At 40.9% G+C, this 18,523-nt stretch overlaps 2 protein-coding genes across 5 annotated transcripts; one reads left to right on the top strand and one right to left on the bottom strand.

The window, feature by feature from the left end:
• Positions 1-464: 464 nt before the first annotated feature.
• Positions 465-10,770, bottom strand: KIN (Kin17 DNA and RNA binding protein). Of its 2 annotated transcripts, none has more exons than XM_056511872.1 (13): positions 10,534-10,770; positions 9,878-9,972; positions 8,979-9,022; positions 8,679-8,801; positions 7,612-7,793; positions 6,597-6,645; positions 6,229-6,286; positions 4,131-4,254; positions 3,594-3,644; positions 3,148-3,216; positions 2,549-2,648; positions 2,201-2,301; positions 465-1,393 (listed from the first exon to the last, which is right to left on the bottom strand). In XM_056511872.1, exons 1-13 carry the CDS (start codon positions 10,645-10,647, stop codon positions 1,331-1,333), a joined length of 1,173 nt encoding a protein of 390 aa, XP_056367847.1. In that variant the 5' UTR covers positions 10,648-10,770; the 3' UTR covers positions 465-1,330. The 2 variants fall into 2 exon arrangements, with proteins under 2 accessions (XP_056367847.1, XP_056367855.1); XM_056511880.1 differs by having other exon boundaries at positions 4,131-4,251.
• Positions 10,771-10,790: 20 nt separating this feature from the next.
• Positions 10,791-17,941, top strand: ATP5F1C (ATP synthase F1 subunit gamma). Of its 3 annotated transcripts, XM_056511893.1 has the most exons (10): positions 10,796-10,899; positions 12,055-12,089; positions 12,951-13,082; positions 13,413-13,617; positions 14,052-14,195; positions 14,549-14,613; positions 15,224-15,379; positions 16,332-16,428; positions 17,246-17,283; positions 17,802-17,941. In XM_056511893.1, exons 1-9 carry the CDS (start codon positions 10,856-10,858, stop codon positions 17,250-17,252), a joined length of 885 nt encoding a protein of 294 aa, XP_056367868.1. In that variant the 5' UTR covers positions 10,796-10,855; the 3' UTR covers positions 17,253-17,283; positions 17,802-17,941. The 3 variants fall into 3 exon arrangements, with proteins under 3 accessions (XP_056367876.1, XP_056367868.1, XP_056367881.1); XM_056511901.1 differs by lacking the exon at positions 17,246-17,283 and having other exon boundaries at positions 10,791-10,899; XM_056511906.1 differs by lacking the exons at positions 17,246-17,283; positions 17,802-17,941 and having other exon boundaries at positions 16,332-16,432.
• The last annotated feature ends 582 nt before the right edge of the window (positions 17,942-18,523 follow it).

Here is an 18,523-nt window from a genome sequence, read left to right as displayed (position 1 = left end):
ATACAGAAGCTGCTCTCTTCTGTCACTTGCCCTCATTACCCTCCTAAAAACCTCCTCTCTCTCACTACCTGTTCTCTGGGAGAGGGGAGTGCAGAAAGAGCCTGAATTTACAGACAAGTAAATTCAGTGTTCTCTGCCTCCAGTTCTAGTAACTCTCCACTCTTTATGCTTGAAAACACAGCTGATGTCCTGTGTGAGGTTGTTCCAGGCTACCTCAGACAGCAGCTGTTTCATTAAACCTCTGCAGACTTCCAGTTTTGTGCAGGCTCCCCTGGAAACCACAAATCAACAAGACCTTTTGAGCCAAGGAAAGGGAAAAGGTTCCAGAGACACACAACCTTCAGGTGATGGGTTTTATTTTGCCCAGGATCACCCACATGTTTTTTTTTACCCAAATAATGTGGTGTACCAACCCAGCACTTCACTGTGTTCTCATGCATTGGAAAGGTTGGTAATAAACACACTGGCCTAAGAAAGGTTTCTGTTTATTCCTGAAGTGCCTTAGAAATTAAACATTGTACAAAATGTGACTTTTAAAAAAATAAAACAAGTAATGCTATATCATTATCAGGAGTAACATTACTCATATAGCAGAGCAACAATGGAAGAAAGGAAAAGGCTTTGGAAAACCAAAAGAGCAACCCCCAATTCATATCTGCACAAGCTTCAGCTGGCATCCCAAGACACTCCACAAATAGCATCCATGGAGCAGCTCCACGTGGATTCCATATGAAGATAAATTCCATATCAGTATTATCAGGAGCCCTGACTAACCTGCTGGAGGAGCAATGACTTGCATTCTTCTATAACTGATGTGCTGACCAAAATTAAACATGTAATAAACCAGACCATTCTTACAGCATCCAGGAAATAATCCCTTGCAGCACTGCTATCTTCCAGCTATTCCCTTAATCCCTTGCCTTGTTCCTGCACCCAGAAGTTCATTTTGGCTCTGGATTGAGAATTGTGTTGTTTGAACTATACTGGCTTCAACCCACACTGCCTCCCTGTAGGTAATTCTCTCTTCAGGACCTGCCCTGTTTGCAGCTCTCTGCTACATTTTACAAAAGGAAATTGAAGCAAATATTGTAACTTTAATATAAAATCAGATGAAAAATTTCCACTGATAGTATTTCCATAAACATTTTATGTAACAAATCGATAGCTATCTTTAAATAAATCAAATTTTCTGTTGTTAATGTCTATATACATTATAAATACATGCACACACAATTAAAACCCTGACATGGTAGAGTCTTGTGTCTGCCTGAAAGATGTCAGAAGGAAGGTTTTGAGAATCAAAAACTTCTCTGATGCACGATTTAGCACATCAGGCAAGTTTGGAAACATCTTCATACTGGATATCTTCAACTCTACGCCCTTTTAAAGGTCCCTGGAGAATGACAAAAAAAAATTAACATTAGAACATAAAACTGATTGTTTCTTGAATTCCCAACAGGGAGTTTGTAGTAGGAGAGGTAAAGGGGATTTGTTCATGACATAATGTTCCTTGATTAATAATTTTCAGCCTGACCAAAGAATGTGACAGGGCCTTGACACCATCCCAGAAATCCTTTCACTTTCAGGATGTTTTTAGTACCAAAGTTCCTTTTCTCATCAGGGCATCTACACAGTCTCTTCCCAAATCATCCAGAATTCAATCTGGGCTGAGTTTGTGCAGCCCTTCTTTGAATGGGATCTAACAGTGTCTCCCTCTTGCAAGTTGTGTTTAAGAAGTTTGACTTTGAGCCAATGTCCTCTGTGGCATGGACTAACACAACTGTTAGTCATAAACAAGACAACAAATGAGCACATAAAGCCCCACATTCAGTCTGGAAAAGGCAGGAGAAAATTCACATCCTTGCATATTTTGCATTTTTTACCTTCCCACACAACAGTACCATAACAGACATGTTCCACATAAACACACAAAATATTTTCCAAATCTCTTTCAAGTTCAAAACTTGCTAAATTCAGCAGCCTAGCATCTTTTTGAAGATTCTCTATAAACAGCAAAGAATAAGCCTGTGATAGGTAGGAATATATGGCTGTTGATAGGTGGGGGATGTCCACAGAACTTTGCACACCACAAATCCCAGCTGCAAGGCAGGATTAAGGGTAACAAGGTTCTTTGTAAAAGCTCTCCAAGTACAGATGGAAAGCTCTGTGCAAACAAGAGCTTGCAATGTTTGATACTTACTGAGTCAATGGTTATTGTCACTGAAAACCTCTTCTCATTGATGGATTCCAAAATTCCTTCATTTCCCCTGTACCCACCATTTAATACCATCACCTTCTTGCCTGAAATAAAAATAGGAAAACAGTTACACAACAGGGTTCCAAACTTCTGCTAAAAGTCCCCATCTTTCTTATAAACCCCCTTTAAGTCTTCACAGCACCTTCCCTTTTCCAGGCTGAACAATCCCAACTCTCTCAGCATGTCTTCTCAGGAGAGGTTATGGTACATACAAGTGGATGAATTATAGTTTAAAAGAACTGAAATATAAGTTTTGCAGTGGCAGAAGCTGAAAACAGAAAACAAATGTACCTGGTGCTGGTATTACAGTTTCTAGATGTGTCTGATCAAGTTTCAGCTTGTCCCCAGAGTCAATCACCTTCACAACTGCTGTGTATTTGTCAATCACTTCCTGTTGTGAAAAAACCGAACATTTTTCTCTAAATTTACATTTCAAAGTTAACAAACTCTGGCATTGTGACTGTGCAATTCTACATTTTCAAAACCAGCAAAATGCAAGGGCTCCAGCCTGGAGATTTTGTGTGCAAATGAGATCCTGCAGGTTAAACACTGGTGCAGAACAGACTAGTCTTGGGTTAAAATCCAACTGCACTGCTCTTGGTCACATCCCATGGACACAGGGATTATTCTCCAAGATGGACATGTTAACAGGGACAAAACTCACAGGAAAAAACTGTGCTTAAGAAAGGATCACTGAATAAATGACATTAAACCAATTCAGAGGTTCACTCCCTGTCCAGAAAAAGTCCAAATACAGGTGAGGTGACATTTCAGTCCCCAACCATGTGACCTTAAGGCTGAACAACTTGCACAATGAAAGAATTCTTCCTAAGTCACCTAATTCCAGAAAAGCCAAACCAATGCCCCATGTTCCTCATGGCCCATCTTACCTTAACAACTGCCTTCTTCTTGTGGTACTTCTCTCCAAGCTTTTTGGTTACAATTTTTACAATGATTTCCTGGGGGATTTCAAAGAAGAGAAAAAATAAAATAAAGTGCCAAAATGTGCAAACAACTCTGCAATCTAAATTAATAGTACAGCACAGTGCAGGAAGCAACAATAGTAAAGATGTGGCTTTCAGGAATGTATTTATATTGTCAAATTACTGGCTCAAAGTAGCATCTCTCAAGACTTTTTTGGGTTTCTTTGACAAATACAGTTACATTTGAATTCACGATCTAATGTGGCAGGCCACAATGGGTCAAGAGCAGGAAAGGGAAAATAAGTGTGAAGTTAGTTTGCAATCTGCTTTTGGATCTTTACACTGATCAACAGTGGCTTTAGAAATGCAGAGTTGGCTGTATTTGGTATAAAAATAATTTTTAAGTCACTCACAGGTTGTAACCAGTAGTCTCTTCGAGATGTTCTTTTCTTCTCCTCTTCAAGCTAAAGAAAAATAACAAATAATCACCATTTACTTCCTCCTTCCACTGCAGCCTTCCCATGCCTTTGAACAGCTTTGAACCAATTCTCCAGTTCCATGTCATGTGGGGAACAAAAACAATCCCAAAATCCTAAATAACAGTCAGTCAGTATGCTCATGCCTCAAAAATCAATTTGATGAATCCAGGAACTCTTGATAAAATGATGGTGATTTTTTTTTTGGTAAGTGTTTCTAGGCATTTTCTTCTCTTGCAAAATCTGTATTCCTTTACTTCCAACACTTCAGTCATCTGGGGAATAAGCAAAGTTGAGCAGCCAGTTTTATGAGGAAATGAAACCAGTTTTATGGGGCAATGAAATTATTTTGCCTGGTAAGATGTGAAAGTTGGAATTCCATATGAACTGAAGGTCTAAGGTCACTTCAAAGGGACATGCTGGTGAAGTGGACATTGTCACAGGCACAGGGGCGCATAGAATCATGATTATTACCTCCATGATCTCATCCAGTGCAGATTTCTTCTTTTTCTCTTTGAGCTGACCAGAGCTATGAGCTGCTTCTTTTCTTTTAACTGCCCCCTCCACCATCTTCAGTGCATTCTGTCCAAGAACACTGCTGGAAAAGTAAGATGGTGTTTTCACAGCAGATCTTGCATCTTTTTGCTCCACTAAGATGCATTTGAAGAACTGGCTGTGCAAAAAGACCTGCTGATCTGCTTGATTTCAGTTGTCCCAGTCCCCTTCCACACCCTGCACACCTCCTCCACTAGAACTGATCTCCTTGGGGTGCAAAGTCCATGTCCACTGAGGGTCACTGCTGGCAGTCCAGCAGAATGGACATAGCCCAATACCCAGTTCATCACTGCACAAGCAAAGAGTTGATCAAGGACTTGAATTCTTCTGCAAATAAGGTTTTAAAACTTGAAAGGACAAACTTTAGGGAAGCCACCTGGACAGAGGAACTCTCAGACATGGCAGGTATCCAGAATTCCTTCCAGACAGAGACATTGAGCCTATGAGGGAAAACATCCTGGAATCTGTAGAAAAGAGCTCCACACCCAGCAAACAAATGCCACCTTCACAACCATATTCAAAACAGGCAAACAGCCTAAGAACTCTGGGAAATAAAGAGCAATCTGCACAAAAAGTTACATCTAGAGGATGAGGGAATATGTAGATAAAGTGACAACTGCCCACAGGCAGCTTCAGTTCAGCCATTTCTATAAACGACATTTGAAAACAGTAAAAACAATTTAGGTATTGTTTCAACCCAAAAGATGAAGGCAGCTGCTCTGAGGTGAACAGTGATGCAATAATTAATATGGCTTTAGGACAAATTGCATCTTCTGCCTGTGGTGAGGATGTTGGATACACTCCCACAGGGAGGATACCCCCCAGGGAATGAAGATACAGGAATTGCAGTAGAAGCAACTTTAAAGAGAAAAACTGTATTTCAGAGGAAGTCTGAATAATCACAGAGTTTGAGAAAAAAATCACACCTTAAAACTACAAATCAAATAGCAAGTACTTAAAAAAAATCTCATTAAAGGCAACATACAATTAAACCATTAACAACTGCAGAGTCCATATTTAAGAAGACAAATATATCTAGCTGTGAAGTAACTACACTACCATTTCAAAGTTTACAGATAAGTATTTTGTATATGCTGTGAAGAAATTAGACCACTTGATATATGATTTCACATTTGGCCAAATTTAGCAAGGACCTGAAGTATTCCCCACTGAAACTACTCAAGTGAGAGCCTGAATTAAGTTTCAGAGTTGTCTTAAGCACAACTCGATGCTTAGGGATAATTTACAAGTTTTCCTCAAAGCCTGCAATCTGTATCTATTATTGCAAAGAACTGCTTTACTGTCTCATTTTCTGCCTGGCATATATCCCATCAGATACCTTATCTAAGACCTCAGTGTGATGAGGGGAAAGCTTTCTTTTTACCTGCAATACATTAAATTACAATACTGCCTCACATGAGAAGATGTACTGCTCATCAAACAGTTCCACAGACTGCTCTAAGTCAGTGTTATTCACATTATTGATCCCTTTTGTCCTACATTGCTTGTGGTTACATGATGACAATTAAATTCCAGAGCTCTAGGAAGATTAATTTCAGGTAGATTGAGCTGCTTAAACGATGACCAGAGAAAAGTATTGTCTCCAATTAGACAAGGCAATCAAACCTTTTAGGAACCAAAATTAACAAGTCATGAATATCCATTCACAGAAGGCAGCTGGGACTAGATGGCATCACTGCAACTGCTTTGGCTGGACCCCTTCCCACCCTCCATGGAGAAACCTGTAACTGCCTCCTACTTTATAGGTATCTGCCATGAAGCACAGAGAACTCAAGAAGGCTCCTCACAGTTCACATTTAAGATACACCCACTCATCCATTTTAAATACTAAACCAACCACCAAGTCACCTAGTAGCCCCTTCTGAATACCAAGAGGAGATGAGAGATTAGACTCCAGATATTTCTGGGCAAGACAAACCTTCCTGTTCATACAAATATCACTGTCATAGAAGTGCTTTTTAACAGTAAAAAGGTTGTCCTTAAATTCTTTTCTTACCTTGTTTTAGAAGATGCTGCCACTGAAGTACTTGCTCCTTTGTTTAAATTAAATGTAACTAAAAAATAAAGAGACATTACTCTATTTCTATCATTAAAAATAACTGCACTGAAGGATGCTACATTTTTTAAAGATCTGCAAATAGAAAAAAAACATAAATTTGAAAATATTTACTAATCTACATTTTGGTTTAGTTGTAAAATAAATTAAACTTTGTAATACAGAATACTCTGCATTTCCATATTCTACTGCTCTTTATCTCATAGCACTTTATGAAGCACCAAGCAGAATTTAATGCTCATTTCATCTGAATCACAAAATCATCTCCAGTAAATTCTAGAAAATTACATCCACCAAAATCTGGTTACCTTTTTCTTCTTCATTTTCTCTGTTCAGTTCAGTATAGACTGGCATTTCCTGCCAAAAAAACACAAAGCACATTTGAAGAGTAATTAAAAAAAAAAAAAAAAACAAACAAAAAAAACAAAAACAAACAAACAAAAAAAAAAAACAAACTGAGTCAAGACATCACTTTTTGGTGATCATTGATTAGCTCAGTTTCACAGACTACTGTGAGATTATTACCAGTAACTGTAATATTCAACCTGGTTTGATTTGTAAAAGATTAAAATTGAAAACATTATCTCATTACAGGTTCCTGTGCAAAATTCTCTAATTAACAGAGATGCTGCCTAAACTTGCTCAATTCCAGCATATAAAGCAAGTGGCCTTGCTGCAGCATTTTCTCTATTTAAACCAGCATGATCTGACTGGTTTCTGGACAGACTGATAACTCAAAGAAGGAAATTCTGGTATCTTTCCAATTTTCAAGCACCAAAGGCTCAGACCATTTAAATTTCAATTAGTTTTAAATTAAGAAGCAGGTAATTGCTTACAACAGCATTTAAATGTACCCATCAATACTCAGGATCAAATGGGAGATTTCAGCTCCAGGCAATGTGTATGGGGGTTATGGAATGATGCCAAATAAACAGATCCCAAATAACCACACCAGCACCACCAAAATAGAACTTTTCACTATGTGGATTTGATTATGCCAGATCCCTCTGGTTATTTATTTCAGCCTCCTCAATGTACAAGGCACTTGTTATCTGCAGCCTTATCAGTTGTGAAATACGATAAATGAAGACAGTTAATGGATTGTTTGCTCCCCTTTCTTAAATTCAAGAGTGATTTTTAAATCACTAATCACTTGAAGAGCAGTAATTATCCCTTCCTTAGTACTACTGTAAGCTGGTACAATGTAACTGCAAGTTAGGAAGCAAATACCAGTACAAGGATTCCAGCAGCATCAAATTCCCCATTGACTTAACCACAAGGAGCTTTGAGCTGAAAGTTCACACCCAGTGCAATTTTCCTCACCAATTCTTTTCCCTCCAAACCTCTTCTAACTTGTTGCTCAATGAATTTAGCAGTTTTTTCTTCATCATCAAGGTCCTGTTTCTTCTTCCTCTCTTGCTCTTGCTGCCTGCGAATGGTCTCTGGGTCCCTGTCGATGTACTGGATGTACCAGCCCTTAGGAGTCTCATCAACCTTGCAAAGACCTAAGAAGTCAAGGCAAAACAAAGTAAGACTAATATTAACAATGTCAAGATCATTTTTAGTCCATGTTCACTGTAGCAGTGCTTCACCAGAGACAACATGCCCCTTACCAGGCTGCTAAAACTGACTTTGAATTATCTGTACCATGTGTTTCTGCCCTCAGCTACCCAGATCTGTTTGGACACAGGCCAGTGTATGTTACAAAGTGCACGAAGTGTTTTGCAATACTTTCCTTATTGAACAAAATGTTTCCTTTCCACTGTTTTAACAAGGAAGAAGGCAGAACTCTAACGTACAAATGATACACATTCACAGTATGGTACCAAAGGAAATACTGCAGTGCTGTGCTATTGTTACTGACTCTGGCTAGCCTGACTTTCCAAACACTCTGCAACTGCTGGATGTATCCTGCAGAACAGGGACACCCTGAGCCAAAGTAAACTTTCTGCCATTTAATATCTCTTCCTCCCACTAAACACAGAACTAAGATCTCCAGCTTTAATCCTTCCACTAGGCCAGGAATGAAAATGACTGCTTGCCTCTTGTCACCTCAGATGTGGAAAGATTCTGTAGCCTTAAGGCATGTCCTTGTTTTTAATTTTTAAATGGCAACTGTTGGAAGTTGATTTAGATTTTAGCAATGCATCCAGTAAATACAGACCAGCAGATGAAAGTAGGAAAGGTTCATAACTGATGTACTTATCCCAGACTTCTGACACTTTTCATAAGCAAACACCTAATGGTTAGCATAGAAATATGTTTGGAAATCTTTTCATGTATATACAGGAGGGGAAGAAATAAAAAACTAACATAAATATTTACTGATCAATTATCAGGAATTAAATTTCCAACTTTAAGAGTTCTCAGCCCTGAGCAGGCACACTCACCTTCTCTCCCCAGCCATTTTGTAAAATCAGTCAGTGTCTCCCACTGTGTGGCATTCATGTGGATGTGTTCTCGATGGCTGATGTACTCATTGTATACAATATTATTGTGGACCCTCTTAGTTCCTAAAATACAGAATTATTATTATTATTATTAGTAGTAGTATTAGTATTAGTATTAGTATTACTGTTGTTATTATTATTATTACTGTTATTATTATTATGTGGCTTCACTGAACCAACAAAAGACACTACAAACAAACAAACAAACAAACAAACAAACAAACAAACAACAATATTTACCAAATCGCCTCCTGAGCAATTCTAGGAAATCATTTCGGAATTCCCTTAGGGAATAAAAAAAAAAAAAAAAAAGCATTTTTTAGTAAAACTTTAACAACTAGGAAGCAATTTTCTATTGTCATTAACAATTAAACATCTGCAGTATAAAACTGATTATTCTTTTGAGCTGAACATGATGATATTCAAACACAGCTCCCTTTTTCAGGATTAAATGCAGGATGAAACACAATATGATACATGCACACACCTCAAATCTCCAAGAGATTAACAGCCTCTCAAAGGGATAAAACAGAGCAAAGGAATCTCAACACTTCCCACTAATTGCTGGTGTTTGGTTACCAGGTGTATTCCCAGGCTGAGTGACACAGACACAGGGCAGGACAAAGGGCAGAGGGGTGGATGGGGCAGATGCATCACTCATCTCCCTGCTAATTCCAGGGCTGAAGCACAAAGCCTCACTTCAGACTCGTGCTGAGGACAGCTCCAGTCATCCCAGCTGTCATGTAGGTCAGCTGGACAAAGGCCTGGGAGAAGCTGGGGGATGTCAGTCCCTCCCCTGACTTGTTCTCTCTCTGTTATGGCTCTTTTAACTCCTGTGTGTGTGTGTGGCAGTCACTCAGCCAAGATAGAAAGGTGCAGTAATTGTAACACTGAGCAATTTTAAACAGGATTAAAACACGAGACAAAAACGTGAAATTTGACTAAAATCATGGCTTTCTGAAATCTCTTACCTAAAGTTTAAAGGTGGCATTGCCTAAATTTTCAATTACAAAAAGAGCTGACACTAATATGAATCACAACAAAATGTTTTCAGTGGGGCATTATTGGGCCTTAGGGGTGTGGCTGTGCAGACCTGACACAGGGATGAAGATCTGGGTAAGAATATACAGAAAACTTACTCAGAGAAGTAATCCATGAATTGCTGAGGATTTTCTGAAGCCAGCAGCAACTGCCTCTGGTGGGACTCAGACATGCAGTGACACTTGAAGCCATTCTATAAAGCAAAAGTAAATACTTTGCTTGTCTTTGTCTCAATTTGCAACACTCATGGATGAAGAGAGTATTAAAATCCTACAAGTGTGATCATAACTCCCACAATGTTCCCTTCAATAGCACTGGCGACATTTACAGGGGAGATTGATAGGACAAGGGACGATGGCTTTAAACTAAAAGACGACAGAGTTAGATAAGATTTTGGAAATAAATTGTTCCCGGTGAGGGTGGGAAGGCCCTGGCACAGGTTGCCCAAAGAAGCTGTGGCTGCCCCATCGCTGGAAGTGTCCAAGGCCAGGTTGGACGGGGCTTGGAGCACCCTGGGATAGTGAAAGCTGTCCCTGCCTATGGCAGGGGTTGGGAGTGGATGATCTTTAAGGTCCTTTCAACCCAAACCATCTTGTGATCTATGAGATCGGAGCTGTCATAAGAGCTGACCCCAACCAAGGGGCCCCGACTCCAAACCACCCAAGGAGCCCTGACCCCAGGAGAACCGGGTCTGGGGGTTCTTAGACGGAGATCGGGGCCGAAGGAGCGGGGACCCCAGCGCACCCGCAGTTACCTCATCGCGGCACTGCTTCTGGCACATCTGGCAGTACCAGCGCAGCTTCTGCAGCCCCTTGGACTTGATGCGGTTGGCGATCGCCTTGGGGCTGAGGAAATCCGACTTTCCCATGCCGCCGGTTCGATCCCGATCCCGATCCCGATCCCGATCCCGATCCCGATCCCGATCCCGATCCCGATCCCGATCCCGACCAAGCGCCGGCCCGGCTCCCGCCCCGTCCGGAAATGGCGGCGGCGCCCCGGAAGCGGATCCCGGCGGGGCGGCGCATGCGCGCTGCGGGCGCGCTGACCTTCAGCGGGGCTGTGGTGGAGGCGCCGCCATGTTCGCCCGAGGGGCTGCGGTCGTGCTGGTCCAGCCGCAATGGTACCGGCACGGGCTGGGACGGGCGCTGTGGGGACGGGGGACCGTGTCCCGATGGCCGGGGCGGCTCTGCGGGGTGAGGGGGGGAATGGCTTCCTTCGCCGTGCGGCGCCCGGGGGCGGCGGGGTCGCGGCCCCAGGCGGCCCGTGAGGGGCTGCGGGCGCTGAGCGCGGTGGCGGAGCGGGCAGCGGGAGATGGGGGCAGCGGGAGATAGAGGCAGCGGGAGTCGCAGGGATGGAGGGTCCATCCTCGGTGGGTGAATGGGACAGGCGAGGGTTAAAGAACAGGTTTGTACACGGCAGGAGACCCTGCTCTGCCCAGGGAATGGTGCGGCTTCCTCTGCTTCGTTTTAATAGTCTTTAGAAACAAATTGCATTGCACGCATTTCAAACAAGCATGAAGCTTTTCTTGAAATTATTTGTTTATCTCTAATTTGTCCTTCCAATGCCCTCGTTTGCTCCGTGCCATTACCCGAGGCGTGGATAATGCATTAAACCTTTCTCAGTACTCGGCCCTGCTGGGGCCAGTGCGGGGCCGCTCAGCTCGGGAAGGACATCGAGGTGCTGGAGCGAGCCCGAAGAAGGGCTGGGGAACTGGGGAAGGATCTGCAGCCCAAATCCTCTGGAGACCTGGAGGAAAGGAGGCTCGGGGTGACCTTATCACTCACAGCTCCCTGACAGGAGAGTGCAGTCAGCTGGGAGTTGGCCTCTTCTGCAGGCAGCCAGCGGCAGGACACGAGTACATAGGTTCAGGTTGTTCATTAGGAAGAATTTTTTCACCAGAAGTGTAATTAGGCATTGGAATGGGCTGCCCAGGGAGGTGGTGGAGTCACCGTCCCTGGAGGTGTCTAAAGAAAGACTGGATGTGGCACTCAGTGCCGTGGGTTAGTTGATAAGGTGGTGCTCGGTCATAGGTTGGACTTGATGATCTCAGAGGTCTTTTCCAACCTAATTTATTGTGTGAAATTACATAGATGAGGGAAGGATGAAGGTGTGCATACAAGCCACAGGTCAGAGTGGCTTGTCTCTGCCATAGGTGTTTTTTAATAAACAGCAAATCCTGGCATTTTCATCACTCTGAAAGGGATTTGCCCTCTGCAGGTGTAGGTTTGCTGGAGAGCTAGTGAATTATCCTAATTTCTCCTGCATTCCTTTTCAGGGGCCAAGTCAGGAATATGGCAACGCTAAAGGACAGTAAGTAAAGGTTTTATTTGTTCTTGAGAGAGGAAAAATGTTTCAGGAAAACCATATGTTAAAATATAATTCTGTCGGGTAAAATGATTGTGATACATAACAATGTATCACATATACAAGTGTCCTTCAGAAAAGGAATTGCTTGAAGTGGTTTAGATGTCTTTCTGTAGTTTTACTCAAATACATGTTAACAATAATTTCATCATATGTGCTAAACCAGATTCCTGCTCACCTCTGAGAATTAACTTAGTTTCTCTTATGTTATTTCCTTGTGCTTTTATGCAGTGCTTGGGAGTTAAAAAGGATTGACTGAGTGATTTTAGTGTGATAATGCTTCCTTAAGCATTCCTTGTAGTTCTGATATAGGGATATTGCCTTCTATGGGATACTGGTTTTAGTTTCTTTTTCCATTTGTGCTTTTATAAATGTCATTTTACCACAGTCTGAACATAGGAGGAAATTTTATTCTGTCTTCACACTATGGGGACTTCTTTGTTTGTTTGTTTCCTGTGCTTGTCATCTATGAATGGTGACATTATACCTCAGTTGACAAATTTGTGAAACAGGTAGATGTGGAAGCAAAGAGAGTAGTAAATAGACTTCATGTTGGGATAAATATTAAATGAATTTTATGTCTGAAGGAAATACCATCTCTCTTGTAAAGATGAATTTGTGTTAGCCACGTTTTTACTGCTAATACTGAGGTCTTTTATGAGGTTTATTTGTGTGCTGTTTATTTATTTCTTCTTGTTTGAGGAACATGGCAAAATATTCTTGAATGGCTCTTGCTGGCATTTTGTTGTTTGGGTTTGAGTCATTATGCCCAGTACAGCCCATGACCTTCAACTCTTAACCTTGCAGTCACCAGGCGTTTGAAGTCCATCAAGAACATCCAGAAGATCACCAAGTCCATGAAGATGGTTTCTGCAGCCAAATATGCAAGAGCTGAGAGGGAGCTGAAGCCTGCAAGGGTCTATGGAACAGGAGCTCTGTGTGAGAGAAAGTTCTTGCACTTTGTCATGGAACGGCAGAAGAGGAGGTTTTCATAGTGGTGATAAAATGGCAAGGGTTTTTAACCTTCCAGCAGTCTGTGTCCAAAAGAATTTGCACAGTGAACTTCAGTGAGTGACATCTGATCAGAGCTGTGATTTGCTTTGTTTCTTGCTCACGTTTGGTCTGACCATGTGAGAACTAGAGATAAAATTAATCTGGCTGAGATCTGGAGCCCCTTTGGTATAGGTTTTAGTTAGAATAATTGAGAGCATTTTTTCTGACTTACTTGCTTTTTGGTCACTGTTGAAAAACATATATTTTTTTTTTCAGCTCTTTATGAAAAAGCAGAAATAAAGCCACCTGAGGACAAGAAGAAGCACCTCCTTATTGGAGTGTCCTCTGACCGAGGCTTGTGTGGTGCTATCCATACATCCATTGCTAAAACCTTGAAGAATGAGATTACCAACCTCTCAAATGCAGGGAAAGAGGTTATGGTGGTTGGAGTAGGTGACAAGATCAGAGGCCTGCTTCAAAGGTAAAAAGGATGGGGCCCTAAACTTTAGCTTGGGGTTTTGTTTTCTGTGGTAGAAATTTCAAGACTTTTTGTAAGATTGTGTGCCATTAGCAGGAAATTGCACTTACAGGGACTTCAACTTAGCAATTTCCTTAAAAAAAGATCTGCAAATACTCTAAAAAGTGGTTCTGATAATCTCACAAATTGGGAAACTGCTGTACAGCACTATTATATTTTTGAAATAAAAGTCTGAAAGCTGACAGCTGATGCTGTTACACGTATGTATTGTGAAGCTATTGTAATTTAACTAAAGGCAATGTTTCTTTCAGACCCTAATTCAATAAAATGTTCTGAACACTTTAAGTTAGTCAGTTATTTCTAGTAAGTGAGTCTTGCTGCCTTGTTCTACTTTAGAGCATCCACTTGGTTCTAACCCAGGTTTGTTGTTGCTGCAGGACACATGGTAACTATTTCCTGGTGACATTCAAAGAAGTGGGACGGAGACCTCCGAGCTTTGGGGATGCCTCAGCCATTGCTTTAGAGCTGTTAAACTCTGGGTTTGAGTTTGATCAAGGCTCTGTCATCTACAATCGTTTCAGGTAAGGTTGAACTGAAACTTCACTGGAAAAATACTTGACAGAATGCTTCAAAGAGCATATTGCCCAATGAAGTTATATGGAAAACTGCCTGTGATTTGGCATGTTCACTTAATTTGTTGTGTGTGAGGAACTGGGCTGTTTTTTCTAGTAGCTGTGGTTGGAACTCGTTTTTTACTTGTGTGTAGTGAATGCTGTTATATTTACAGTCAGCACATCATTCAAGATCTTTTCCTCAGGGTTATCACAAAACTTTGTGGCATTGGAAAGTCAGAAGTTGTCTATTCTAGCTTGATTTGAACCATTCAGTTTAGAGATAGTTGAACTGGAGAGCCTGTTTTGCTGTTTTTGTACAGGTCTGTCATCTCTTACAAGACCGATGAAAAACCAATCTTCTCCTTTGAAACTGTGGCTGGCTCTGGTAAGTAGGGAGCTAGAAATCACCAGTTACATGCAGTGATAAATCACAAGAAAAGTACTCTGCAAATGGGAATATGGTATTAAAACATTTTATTATGGTGCTTGTATCATAAGTTTAACAGATGGTTTTATCTTGGCCAGGATCAGTCTAAGGCTGGCTTCCAAAGGTGCTGTGGGGCAAGGAGGCTAAAAGGAAAGTGGTACTAATTCTGGTTTGAGATTCTGTCTCAAGCAAGAATTGTGCATAGGTAAACTCCATCAGTTCCAAAATTTTCAGCACTGAGTAGTGATTGACTTTTCACTGCTCGCTTAAAAATACCCCAGAATGTTTCTGCAGCATTTTATGGAAAGGTTAAACATAATATGGCAATAGTGTATTTTGCTTTGGTCTTACTTTCCTAATATTAAATAGAATTAAAACACATAAAATAGTTAACAGAATTATAACTAGCATTGAGATTCTGAAGGTACACATAATATGTGCAGGAAGTCCCTCTGTGCTGCCTAAAGTATTGAAACAGCCCAGCCAAGTAATTTTCTCCATGTCGTTGTATTTTGCTGGAAGTAGTAAATCTTGGATGTCTCTAAGGCTGCTCTTCCATGTTTTGCAGAAAGCCTCAGTATCTATGATGATATTGATGCTGATGTGCTGAGAAACTACCAGGAGTTCACACTAGCAAACATCCTGTACTACTCCCTGAAAGAATCCACCACCAGCGAGCAGAGCGCCAGGATGACTGCCATGGACAACGCCAGCAAGAATGCTTGTAAGTCCTCCTTGGGTTTTCCAGGTCTTCAGTTGTTCAGCAGGAAAGTGCTGACCTCCCTTTGTGTAATTCTTTGCTACAAAAATCAGCTATTTCCTCTCTTAATTCCATTTTGAGGGTTTTTTGAGCCAATTCAGCTGAGTTTTTGTTTCAAATGTGAGCTGTATTTAGTTCCTGGAAAGAGGGATTGCTGTCAGAAGCAAGCCTAGGGCTGGAAGTGAAATAACATATTATGTAAAAGGCATATGAAATACTAAACTAATCTTATAATGGCAAAATACTCTCTATGCTCCTCTCATGTGACTGCTCTGAGGATTTCCTGAATTTTTATAAATCTGACCTACTCAGCCACCAAATATAATTAGTGCAACACAATTTAAAGTTGGGAAAACTTTTAAACAGTAGTTAAATACCACCTGTCATGGAGCAGGTAGAGAATACATAAGTATTCCTTGGAAGGATCCTGGTGATTGTGTGAAGCTGAAGTGATGTGCAGTTGTGCTGCCTGGTACTGTAGACATGGCTCTGATGACCAGCTTGAGAGAAAGAGGTGATACCTTCTGTGTTTAAAACTAATTGAAGAAAAAGTAATTCAGAAAAATCTGTCTCCTTTTGCCACAAGTTGAAGGAAATTACAATGCAGTTAATTGACAGTGAAATCTAATTTCAAAGCAAATGATGCATGCTTGTGTTATGTTACAATAAGCCATGTCATACCTGGTATTTACAAGTCTGCCAGCTGTTCTGCAGATGTTTAACTGACAAGCTGAATTCTCAGGTTTCTAGATTGTTTACTGGTAATACTACCTGTAGGGTAAAACTGTCAGGAGCACTAAGCCTCTTGGTATTTGCAGTGCTTTACAAGACACTTGGATATTCTGCCCATACAGCTTCTCTTTATCTGCATTTATAGCTCATTTTGTGTTTAAACTCCAATCTTGCCTTTTTCCAGCCGAGATGATCGACAAGCTGACCTTGACGTTCAACCGCACCCGTCAAGCCGTCATCACCAAGGAGCTTATTGAGATCATCTCTGGTGCTGCTGCTCTGTGAGTATTTGTAGGAACATGCACTCAGAGCTCTTGCAGTCATGTGCTGCTTGTGTGCCAGGGTAACAGGCAAAGTTTGGGATTGTAGGCCCTAAAAGCAGAGGGAAGGCAGTCCCTTGGCATGGCTCCCAAGCTTTTCAGCTTGTGCAGTTCTACTAACCAGAGTGAAATTGGGCAGTTTCTTCTGAGCAAATGCAGTTTAAAAGCTGGTAAAATAAATCATTAGCCTCACCATGCATACTTGCCTGGAGAGGTGAGGGTTTTCCTCCTTTCTGGTCTTTGGTGAATTTCATCCCTCCTCCGTTTTACCTGGATGTTTCCTACTTTGCCTGGTCAAATAGCCCAGTAGTGTTGAGTGGGAGAGAGCAAATGATGTGACTGAAATGCTTTTGGATAAGTCAGGTGTTCAGAAGCTGAGAGTTTGGGGGTGGGTATGCAAGGAGGGAATTTCCAGAAGTTATGGAATTTGTGTTTTACTTGAAGTTCAGTATTTTGCTTGTTTGCCTGAGGCTGAGGTTTTTGTGCAGATGCGTGCTGCAGGTTACAAATGTGTGGGCTTAGACCACGATTTGTAACTGCATGTAGCTCATGTGTATTACTGTAACAGTTAAAAATGTGTGCTCTGTATGGAAATACAGGTGCTCATATCCTGTGTATTTACAGAATGCCTGGAATATGTACTTCATATTATTTCAGTGCTGTATTGTGCTCCTCACAATACATTTGTGGTCATAAATCCTTGCAGAGTTTTGCCTGAATTTGCATGAGTTGCTTCTTAACCTGCTTGTTTTGTTTTTTCTCATAATACCATAACCAGGGATTAATCGGAAAAAGCGGTTCAGCCGAGTCCAAGAGGTAAAGTTATGTCATACAAACAGAATTGTGTTTTAAAATGAATTAACACAGAAAATATGAAGTCAGATGAGGAAGTCAGAATTGAGTGGTCTTGGTCAGACAGAAATTTTTCTTCCTAAAGAGCTGTGAAATTGAATATTTCAAGTTTGATTCTTTCTGGACAAAGAGTTCTTAATTTTCAGTAGTTTTATGGAAAATACGTCCATGGGAGCATAATCCCACAAGAGTTATAATTTTCTGTGGGGTTTTTTTTCTCTATTATTGGATTCACTTGCCATTACATTAAAATGTCCATAGTTAAGACATACATAAAGAGGTTTTTGTATTTACATGAACATATTCAAAATCTAAAATATAAGGAAAATTTTGAAATTTAAAATGTAAGAAAAAAGTAGGTTTGAATAGTTTGGAGGGTGGTAAGGAATATTAATGAAGTATTCAGATAGGGGAAGATAACAGCTTAAAATAAGTACATAAATAGATGAAAGGTTTTTAATTTGTTTCAATTTTCCTTACAGGTGAAGAGGAGCTCTTCTGAGCATATGTGGTTTAGCCTGCCTGTGTCTGTGTTAACAAGATTGGTCTGTTATCTTGTGAAGAAGTTGAAAAGCCCCAGAAATCTGTAAATTCTTAAAATAAACAACCTCCATGAAACAGATCCATTTGGTTGTCTGTGGAGCAAATGCTCTTGGAGTCTAAATACCTGGGTTGGGCTTGGGTGTGCTTTGAAACTTTATTTTTAAAAGTCTGTGCTCTGCATTTTTAATTTATTTGTCATGTGAAACGTGAGTGGATGTTTCTTTTGAAGAATGGAAGAGATTTTCTGACTTCACCCTGTGCTTGAAAGTGAAGTGACCTACTTTGACAGGTACATTATATTGTGGGCTGAAGGAGTAGATGGGAAAAGCCTCTAAATCACACAGTTGGAACACTGATATCTTCTTATTTGAATTTTGTATTGCTACTGTTTCCAGATGTTGACTTTTAAAAATTAACCATGTGATTAGGTGAGTCACTACAGAGGTTATTTAGAATGCACATTTTATAGCATGGTCAGTGTGTGTATAGAAATGTAAATGTCAGAGGACTGGGGCACCTCTGCTCTGGAGACACCCTGAGAGTTTTGTTCAGCCTAGAGAAGAGAAGTTCCAGGGATACCTTTCAGCATGTAAAGGGGCTCCAGGGGAGCTGGAAAAGGACTTTAGATAAGGGCATGGAGCAACAGGACAAGGGCAATGGC

This window comes from Oenanthe melanoleuca, chromosome 1A (assembly GCF_029582105.1).
Source record: "Oenanthe melanoleuca isolate GR-GAL-2019-014 chromosome 1A, OMel1.0, whole genome shotgun sequence".
Lineage (NCBI taxonomy): Eukaryota > Metazoa > Chordata > Aves > Passeriformes > Muscicapidae > Oenanthe > Oenanthe melanoleuca.
Note: the sequence above shows the minus strand (reverse complement) of the source record. Positions and strands in the feature narration are given on the sequence as shown.

Excerpts from the sequence above, each read along its gene's own strand:
- ATP5F1C (XM_056511893.1), top strand. The coding sequence starts at position 10,856 with ATGTTCGCCCGAGGGGCTGCGGTCGTGCTGGTCCAGCCGCAATG. Across the intron at positions 13,618-14,051 it reads ATCAGAGGCCTGCTTCAAAG|GACACATGGTAACTATTTCC; the intron begins GTAAAAAGGATG and ends TTGTTGCTGCAG. Across the intron at positions 14,614-15,223 it reads TGAAACTGTGGCTGGCTCTG|AAAGCCTCAGTATCTATGAT; the intron begins GTAAGTAGGGAG and ends CATGTTTTGCAG.
- KIN (XM_056511872.1), bottom strand. The coding sequence starts at position 10,647 with ATGGGAAAGTCGGATTTCCTCAGCCCCAAGGCGATCGCCAACCGCATC. Across the intron at positions 4,255-6,228 it reads GCAGCATCTTCTAAAACAAG|CAGTGTTCTTGGACAGAATG; the intron begins GTAAGAAAAGAA and ends TTACTTTTCCAG. Across the intron at positions 1,394-2,200 it reads TGACAATAACCATTGACTCA|GGACCTTTAAAAGGGCGTAG; the intron begins GTAAGTATCAAA and ends GTCATTCTCCAG.